The 9,557-nt window shown below is 40.7% G+C and overlaps 2 protein-coding genes across 2 annotated transcripts; one reads left to right on the top strand and one right to left on the bottom strand.

The window, feature by feature from the left end:
* Positions 1-2,901: 2,901 nt before the first annotated feature.
* Positions 2,902-3,532, bottom strand: LOC141833854 (small ribosomal subunit protein eS30z/eS30y/eS30x). Its single transcript, XM_074721362.1, has 3 exons — positions 3,463-3,532; positions 3,244-3,381; positions 2,902-3,143 (listed from the first exon to the last, which is right to left on the bottom strand). Exons 1-3 carry the CDS (start codon positions 3,464-3,466, stop codon positions 3,097-3,099), a joined length of 189 nt encoding a protein of 62 aa, XP_074577463.1. The 5' UTR covers positions 3,467-3,532; the 3' UTR covers positions 2,902-3,096.
* Positions 3,533-5,854: 2,322 nt separating this feature from the next.
* LOC141833634 (INCREASED PETAL GROWTH ANISOTROPY 1-like protein 2) lies at positions 5,855-8,159 on the top strand. The gene is made up of 7 exons (XM_074721118.1): positions 5,855-6,467; positions 6,545-6,805; positions 6,928-7,059; positions 7,155-7,336; positions 7,425-7,536; positions 7,671-7,814; positions 7,941-8,159. The coding sequence occupies exons 1-7, from the start codon at positions 6,051-6,053 to the stop codon at positions 8,022-8,024; spliced, it is 1,332 nt and encodes a 443-aa protein (XP_074577219.1). The 5' UTR covers positions 5,855-6,050; the 3' UTR covers positions 8,025-8,159.
* Positions 8,160-9,557: the final 1,398 nt, after the last annotated feature.

Raw genomic sequence — 9,557 nt, 5'->3', positions numbered from 1 at the left:
AATATTTAAAAAAAATTCGGTTAATTCGGTCAAAAACCGAATTAACCGATAAAATTTCGGTTCAGTTTGTTCGGTTTTTATTGGGAAATTCGATCGGTTCAGTTGGTTCGAAAAAAATCGGTTTTCGGTTAATTCGGTTCGATTTTAACCGAATACTCACCCTTACGTGTTATAACACTAAAAAAAAAATGCATGTGGGGTGGACCAACCAGAGGTTGACCCACCTCATTGCACATAAACGTGTTCAAAATATTGAACGCGTTCATGTGCCACATCATTCTTTTCTCTTTCTTAGAGTGTTATTAATGCCCATTAATACAGCGTTGCGGTTGCTCTAAGTAGTAAACACATCTTTAGCAAATTTAATTTTAATTTTGTGTCAAATACAATACCTATTTCCTCTTACATCTTTTATATGATGATAAGAAAAGAGTAGAAATGATTTTTTTATTTAAAGAATTATTAATTATTTAGTGCAAAAAAAGGAAAATTTTAATTCTCAAAATTATTGACCTTTTTTTTTATATATATACTAAGTCATGGAGGTGGACGGTCCTTCCCTGGTTCGCCCCGGATACATTCAAAAATTAGAAGTGGACAGTCCTTCCTTGGTTCACCCGGATACATTCAAAAATATTCATTATAATACATTGACAATCGATCTCTACAATCTTCGCTGGAGGTGGACAGTCCTTCCCTGAATTCATCCCAAATACATCTGAAAATATTCATAATAATACATTGAGAACTGATCTCTACAGTCTTCGTTCCTTGTAAGATCATTTCAATGTTGAAGTGGACACTCTACTTGCGAAAGCAAACTCTTAATTTTTTTGTTAGTACATTCTAAAACACTCATAGTAATACATTTAGGATCGATCTCTACGAACATCACCATCCCTGTAAAGTCATTCCAATACTGAAATGAGCACTTTACTTGCAAGGATAAACTCTCAATTTTTTTTTTTTTTTGCACGTAGATACTTCAATCGAGACTGTCCAACATAATTTTTCCTTCAAATTTAGATATTGATTCATGCCCCACCACCAGACAATCGAATTACCGTCTCTCATGTGAATCGAAATGCTTTTACCTTGGGCACCAGCCTGTGAGGGCAATTATTGACCATAATTGTTTAATTGAATAATGGTCACAATTACATATTATTTTCGGTTTTGTTGTAAACAATTTGCTAAAATAGTTATGCCACATCTCGTTCAAAATTTATTACCTTTTTTTTAAAAAAAATTAAATATTACTGTAATTACAATAGAAATTAATTTTATAAAACTTAAATTATATTGGCAAAAAATTGAAAGGACGCTCAGCTTTTAAAATTTTTCAAAATGACATTTCACTCTGAAATTGTTTTGTACAAAACAGTTCTAGGTGACGTTGTTATGTACAAAAAAAGGTAGCACAACTTTGGCCAACTATTGCTCTAAGAAAGGTCCACCTTGAAGCTATTTTGACTCAGATTTGACTAACTTATCCCAATTTTAGTTCAAAATAGCACCATCTTGGGTCATCTTTGTACAAAGTAATTTTAAAATGGCATTGTTTTATATAAAACAACTTTAAAAAGGTGGCCGAGCTGTTCAAACTTATTTGACTAAGCAGAATCTAAAATAAATCAAATCATTAAAACGATTATTCAAATTTATCTTTCATACGAGCTATACTATTAAACTCTAAATTCAGTTTGATTATTTACAATTTTAATATTTTTAAACTTCTTTAATTAGTCAATGAATTTGATTTTGAAAAACTTATTTGTTTATGTACCATATTAATGAAAGCTTTATTGATGAATATAATTCATCAAATGTTATTAGTGAACATTATTTATGAACAATTCACTTATCTATTCAATATTAACAAACCAAACTCATATATATTCAAACTTTCATTTAGTTTAATGAATTATTAAAGTTTATTTACTTGATTAACCTTGTGTATATCGGAACAATATACACAAACTATTACAAAACAGAACACTAAATTTACTTCTGAACATTTGATTCATTTGCCCTATCAATACAAACAAAACAACACCAAGGTAGTATTTTAGGTAGAAATTATGGACAAGATATTGCTTTAATTATTTTTAAAATAGAAGTTCCTTTTAACGATAGAGATAAAAGATATCATATCTTGGAACCATGTCTCCAACTAATCTCCTTAGTTCTTAACAGAAGCTTAATGACTATGGAAACCAACAACAGTCTTCATACACCATTGGAGTATTACTTTTCATGATTTAACCAGAATAATTTCGACAGATTAATTATAACCTTCACCACATTGCCTAGTCGGCAAGGAGAGGAAGATATATAGATTGTGTTGCCGGAGCATCTATGGGTTCTCCAAATGAGATAGGGTATATATATGTTGGTTAAAATAGGTGACTCATTTGCGAAATTACCAAGTGAAGAAGGATAGAATTTATAAGTAGGAGCCTCAATTTTCCCCAAAAGGTAAGTCACCTTCAGATTGTGCTTGAGGATAAACTATAATCTAGAATGAGATAAAACATTAATCAACAAGGATCACGATATAGGACAATGCTTGGTTAGAGGTTTATATGACTAGGTCAAAATTTTCTCTCAAATGAAAAATTATAGAAAGGGCCTCTTCATGAACCTCTATGAGTCAACCTATAACTGTTCATCTTCACTGGTACAATTTGCAATCAAATCATACGAATGGGATGTGTTAAAATTGAAAATGAAGAATTATAGATCAGACAAGTAATTTAGGAGATTAGAATCTAGCCAGCAACAACAACTGACAATTCACCCATGATTGATTAAACACAATGCTTTTAGAAACTAATTGGAGAGAAAATTAATATAGTATTTGATAATCCATACTTTTCAATGTAAGAACGGGCAATAAAGTTAATGCAAAATAACTGATGATTAAAAGACACTTTACTACACAATTTCACAGTTCGAAGTCATCTACCACTTAATCATGGAACAAGGATTCAAACGCATAAGGAAGACATAAGAAAGACAATGAGGCATAAGCATGAACCAGAAAATTGAGGGAAAACAGCTAAAAATTTCATTTTGATACCGTCATCGCTGACTTTACTTCTCGGACGAGTTTGGACCCCTCTTCTTCCCGAATCCAACAACTGCAAAGAACAAAAAGAATAACAAGAAACTATCATGAGCTACCCCAATGTCAAAAGGGAAAGGTGGGAGGAAATCTTCCATGAGAGGAGATAAGATTACCGGCAGTCACGAAGCGGCGGTTGTACTGCATGCGCTTGTGGGCCCTTCCACGGGGCTTCTTCTTCTTGTCCTGCTTCGCCACCTTCGGCGTCTGACCTCGGACCTTCCCCGCGCGAGCCAAAGAACCGTGCACCTTACCTGAATCCCACCGCGCGACCAGTCGGTATCCAAGAGGGAGGAAACGAATTGCGATCGGACAGAGAAATATTGATTACTAACCCATAGCGGCGTGCGGCGAACTGGAGGCAGCAGCGGCAGCGACGAAGAATCCCCTCTCCTCTCCCGCGATCCAAAACTAGGGTTTCGGGAGGGTTGTGCCGCAGGATATTTATAGCCTCCATGATACGGCCCGGCCCATTTAGTGCTGTGCCCGGTTCGATCCAACCAGAAGGCGGTCCTGAAAATCCAAAGCACTAAATTAAATTCCTTTTTTAAAAAATAATTTATAAAATCTTTTTTTTATTTTTTTATTTTTATTTAGCTTGTGGAAATCATAATTAGCCAAAGTTACCAAAATAAATGTTATTATCTTTGGAGTGTATTTTGTTCCTCCTTGGAGTTGGAGTGGTGGTTAACACATCACCATCTTATCTTAAGCAAACGCTAAGATTGTCCATGGTAATAAAGATTTCTAAGTTCCACTCCACCTCTCATTTGGAAAATCCAACTTAGGTCTCTTTCGGCCCATTGTACAAAAGTTATTTATCGAAATCATTTGTCTAGGTGCTTTTATGTTAAGTTGTCGAGTTCACTTCGTTCCAAAATGATTAACAATTTAAAAGAAAAACATCCTCAAATTTTAACTTTCACACTTAACATTCTCCATTACTAGGGGTAGAGTGGAGTGGATGGGGGTGGGGGCAAAGAAAAGGAGACACCCTTTCCTACCACTTAATTTAAGCACCATTGTCATCAAAGATTTCAAATTAACCATAACACTCGATGGGCTATCGGGTATGATATATAATGCGGGTGTCATAGAAGACATGGCTCCCTTCGGGGTAAAGGTTAATAGTCCCAGTCGTCTCGTCTCGGTCAGTCTTGTCTCAACGTCTCAGTTGTCTCCTCTCGATCAGCCTTGTCTCGGCGTCCTAGTCGTCGTCTCGGTCAGCCTCATATCGACGTCCCAGTTGTCTCGTCTCGGTCAGCCTCGTTTCGGCATCCCAGTCGTCTCGTCTCGATCAGTCTCGTCTCGGCGTCCCAGTCGTCTTGTCTCGATCAGCATCCTCAGCGTCCTAGTTGTCTCGTCTTGGTCAGCCTCGTCTCGGTGTCACAGTCGTCTCGTCTCGATTAGCATCCTCACGGCGTCCTAGTTGTCTCGTCTAGGCCAGCCTCGTCTTGCCCAGCTCGTCCATCCCAGTCTCGTCTCACCCAATCTCGTCTCGGCATCCCAATTGTCTTGTTTCAGCCAGCCTTGTTTCACCCAATCTCATCTCGGTGTCCTAGTCATCTTGTCTCATCCAACCTCGTCTCGGTCATCTCAGTCATCTCGACGTTCCAGTCATCTCATCTCGGTCAGTCTCGTCTCGATCAGCCTCGTCTCAGCCAGTTTCATCTTAGTCATCTTGGCTAGCCTTGTCTAGGCGTTGGAGTCATCTCGTCTCAACGTTTCAGTCATTTCGTCTCGGCGTCCCAGTCGTATTGTCTCAACCAGCCTCATCAGCCTCGGCGTCACAATCATCTTGGCTAATCTCGTCTCGGCCATCTCTACCTCAAGTCTCGTCTTAGTCATTCCGCCTCGACTGACTACGTCTTCTGTGAACCGCTATCTTACATGACATACTAAATGGGAACATGAATATTCTCACGGACACACAGTAATTCGAGAATAAACAAGCGGTTACGAGGTTGTCAGACCCGATCCTCTCGGATACTGCTCTTTTGCACATAAGGCCAAAAAGAAACGGTTGTCGGATTTGGTCCTCTTTTTGCAGATTACAATTAGGGCTCTATCCATCTAACGTGGAGATGCTTTGAGCAGGCTATAAAAGGCTTAGCCCACAGTCTTATTCCGAGTTCGACTCCGAAAACTCTGTTAGTATTATCTTCTTTCCCGTCCACTTTTTCATGATCTTTGGCAGAACCCTAACTTGAGTTTTAGAGTGGCCTACCGGAATTCTCCAACACCAGTCTAATCTCTCCTTGAAGTGTGTTTCATGTCCTGATCGTTTTTCGTGTCCTAGCTTATCCAGGCATTCGTCCACGTCAAATTGCTCGTTGATTGATGACTTAATCATCCGCGATATTTGACTGGAATAGTATTTATTTGTCATCCCATTCGAACAAAGAGACTTAAAATTTGGATCCACATGAGCTTGGTCTTAATTCATGAGTACAAGTGGGTTCGCTAGGAAGAGAATGTTGTTGGAGCTTGTGAATAAAGAGCTTTGTTTTGCTCCACCCAATCATTATTGTAACCTAATCTCAAGCCCAACAATAATTTAGTGTCTTCAATTATAGAGACACATCAATTTGCCAATTCCCTTCCTAACACGCACAAAGGGAAGGAGTGAGTTATTATTAAGTTAAAAAATAATTTTTAAAGATTTAAAATAAAAGTTTAGATAACGATCCAATAATGAACTCCTTTGTCTACTTACCATGTCTCTTGTTCTTCATGTGCAGCCAAAGGCAATGGGAACATGTTCGTGGTCAAATGCTGAGAAAGTTTAGCTGTTTGTTCCACATGATCCACACTGCAATTCCACGCCTTGCATCAACCACCACCGCTTCCTCCTCCTCCTATCACTTCGTCGACAAGTAGAGAGAGGGAGAGAGAGAGAGAGAGAGACAAGGAAGGAGCAGCCATGAGGCAAGAGCTCGGCAAGGCGTCGTCCAATGCACTGCCTGCATCTAGAACAAGAATCTCTGCAACCGAGTCCAGGACTCCGAGAGCAGACTCGGGGAACCGGGCCTTGCCCCGTCCGAAGCCGGCGGCGAAGACGATGAGCCAAAGCAGCGGCAACAGAGCCAGAAGAGGTTCGGCATTCGGCGGCGGGGGAGCTGGAGCTAATGGCGACGCCGGGGTGGAAGAATTGGAGAGGAGACTTGGGGAGCGCGAGAAGTTGCTGGGGGACTCGCAGGCCGAGGTGCTGGCGCTCAGAGCTCAGGTCGAGAAGTTGCAGGTTTTGAATGCTGAATTGGAGTTGGAGAACAAGAATTTGGCTGATGGCCTGACTGTTGCTGAAGCAAAGATCAAATCTTTGGAGCACAAGTGTGATCAGGTTTGCAGAAAGATCTCATCTTCTTTTCCACTGGCCGTGTAGTTGATGTGTTTGTTCCTTGTTCCCAACGAGTGCAGGCAAATTCAATCACCATATCTGGTGTCGCTAGACCGCCACCGCCGCCACCTCCTCCTCCCCCACCTCCTCCTCCATCACAACCAGCAGCAGGAGTTCAGTATGGCTTGGGAAAGGCAAAGACAGTGCACAAGTCTTCTGCACTAGTTGAACTGTACAATTCATTAACCAAGAGAGATGGAAAGCAAGGCTCCATGGCTACAGATATCGCGCGCACCAGCATTGTCGGGGAGCTTCGAAATCGATCGGCTCATCTACTAGCTGTAAGTCCCTTCTTTATATGAAGGAATTATGTGGAAGTAGTGAAACACCAAGTGTTTGCTTTTATGCTTCTTCAACTAAGTATTTGTTCTTTTCATGCCTGACTTTCTTTGTCATTCCACAGATTAAATCAGATGTTGAAACAAAAGGGCACCTCATCAACCATCTCATAGAGAAGGTGCAATCAGCCTCTTTCACTAATATGGAAGAAGTCCTATCTTTCGTCGATTGGCTTGATGGGGAGCTCTCTACCTTGGTATTGCTCATAAACAAATTCATCTTCACGTTAGCTAGATTAGATGAATGCATATAAAGTTGGCAATTTTGCCATACCACTTGTAATGGTTTCAGGCTGATGAGAGTGCTGTTCTGAAGCATTTTGACTGGCCCGAAAGGAAAGCCGACGCTCTGAGAGAAGCTGCATTTGAGTTCCGTGCTCTAAAATCACTCGAAGACGAAGTTTCTTGTTTCAAGGATGATGACTCCTTAGCATGTGAGACCACCCTAAAAAGGATTTCAAGCTTTCTAGCTAAGTGAGTATTCAATCTTTAAGCTTGTTGTTGTTTTTAATGTTTGTGTCCATTGCAACCAATCTAATCTCATCCATGAATTTTCCGAAAGGTTGGAGCGAAACACGAGTAGGTTGATTAAGTTGAGGGCTACAAGCATGCTTTTGTATAGGGAGTGCAAAATTCCAACAGATTGGATGCTTGATTCTGGGATGGTTAACAAGGTAGATTATATATTGCATCTATCTCTTGGAGTTCTATGTGTTTCTGATACTTCATTACGATGAATTCTAGTCCATAAACACACAACATAAATTGAAGTGATCTTTTCTTTTGTGTAATGTGCTGTTTGTTACAGATGAAGCAAGTTTCTCTAATGCTTTCAAAAGTCTACATGAGGAAAGTGTCACTGGAGCTAGAATCAACTCGACATGCTGAAAGGGAATCAGCACAGGAGGCACTTCTCTTTGAAGCCGTGTGTTTTGCTTATCGAGCACATCAGGCAAGTCATTCGACTTCGAACTCTATCTATTGTTATCTGTGATTCCACATGCACATGACAATTCCAGTCTCAAAGCAAGCAGGTTGATTGATAATGGCCTTCATGCTTCCTTGTGTTGCTCAACAGTTTGCAGGAGGCCTAGACTCGGAAACCATGCTCATCTTCGAGGAGTTAAAAACTAGAGTCGACTTGCAAGGTAGAGGACATTAGATCAACCTGATTCAAGTCTGATAGTGAGAAGATGAGTTACAGAGGTTACTCTGTGAGAGCAATCTTCATCCAGTTACATGTATGAGCTTGTAGTTGAGTGTGTGTTTTGACTTTGACAAAGAAAGACTTAGTATCTATCGAATTGCATCGTTAGAAATTTCATCGAAAGTGATATTGATGCGTCTATCAACAAGTGTCATATATCCACTGATTTAGCACTCTATAAATTTAGAGAAATCCACTGATTTAGATCGATCACGTCGCGGTTTCTTCGCTAAGATCCGTTTCCATAGATCAGAGCTCAAAATAGCAACGCGGCGACGCAGAGCTCGCGCCGTTAAATGGATGGAGCCGCTGGGGACGCTGACGGTCTCCACGGCGGAGCGCTGTAACCGAAAGCTCGGAGCTTGAACAGCCGGCGGTGGCGGGAGACTGAGGGGAGCCCGGAAGGTGAAAACTAACTGGCGCCTGGCGCCAAGTATGGCCGGGGAATAGCTTCAATCTCGCCGTCCATTAAGCAGGTGGTTCCGCTTTGAGATCGGCGGGGCACGTGATGAACGGCCGATGGACGGCGCGGAGGTGCTAATTAATCTTTTTGTCGAAAGCAAGGGAAAATCCTCTATGATTGACAAATAAAAATGTCCTCGGAATATAGTTGCCATTGGACTGGGAATCGAGATCGCACTTATAGAAGAGGTAAAGATACTTGTCAGCGATTTGATCGGTTTCCTCTTAATAATACCCTCCTCCATTACGATAACTGCTCAGTTTCCGTGGTTTTCGACATTGTGTAGATTAGGTTGGAAAGCGGCTGACGCCTCTTCTGCTTCCGGTGATCTCGTGGAAGAAATCTCCATCGTGCTCAAACCCTAGCCTGTATTTCCCTCGCTCCGCTCTTTTGCTAAGCTTGCCCTCGTCGATCTTCGTTTAGTTGAGGCCGAGGTCGTATCATGGGGGCAGTGACTTCCTGAACAACAAGATTTACTTGAGAACTCAATTTGGCTATCAAGGTTATTGATACTGTTATCTACCACTCTGTTTAGTTTTATTGGATACATATGTTTCATCTCGATCTATGGTTTATCCAGTAAGAATTTTCCTTTAAAAAGAGAGCGCAATCAAAGGATGCTGGGCATTTTAGCTGATCACTGCGTGCACTTTTCATCTTTCTGATGGCCAGTGGAAAACTTCCGTGGGATCGGATCGATCATTCCATAGATAGTCAATGAGGCTAACTATCATACCATTGTGAAGATATATGGATTCCATCGAATCTAACAGTGGTATCAGAACGGATTCATGTGGTGGAGGCTCCTATTAAGGGGACTGTTGGGACCGTTAAGAGGGCAGATTCATTGGGACTCGTACCAATAAGGGGTCTGTTAGGACCGTTAAGGAGGAGCTCCCAATGGTCCTTTGTTTGAGGGATAGATTGTTGGAATACAATCAAAGTCCCATATTAGAAATACATGAAAAAGATCTTGGGGTTATAAGATGAAAAATATCTCATTGGTACGAGACCTTTTGGATAAA

Source organism: Curcuma longa, chromosome 8 (genome assembly GCF_044706935.1).
Source record: "Curcuma longa cultivar G26 ecotype Majalengka, Jawa Barat chromosome 8, ITB_CL_G26_1.1, whole genome shotgun sequence".
NCBI classification, from domain to species: domain Eukaryota; kingdom Viridiplantae; phylum Streptophyta; class Magnoliopsida; order Zingiberales; family Zingiberaceae; genus Curcuma; species Curcuma longa.
The sequence above is the reverse complement of the archived record's forward strand: the minus strand, read 5'-3'. Positions and strand labels throughout refer to the sequence as shown.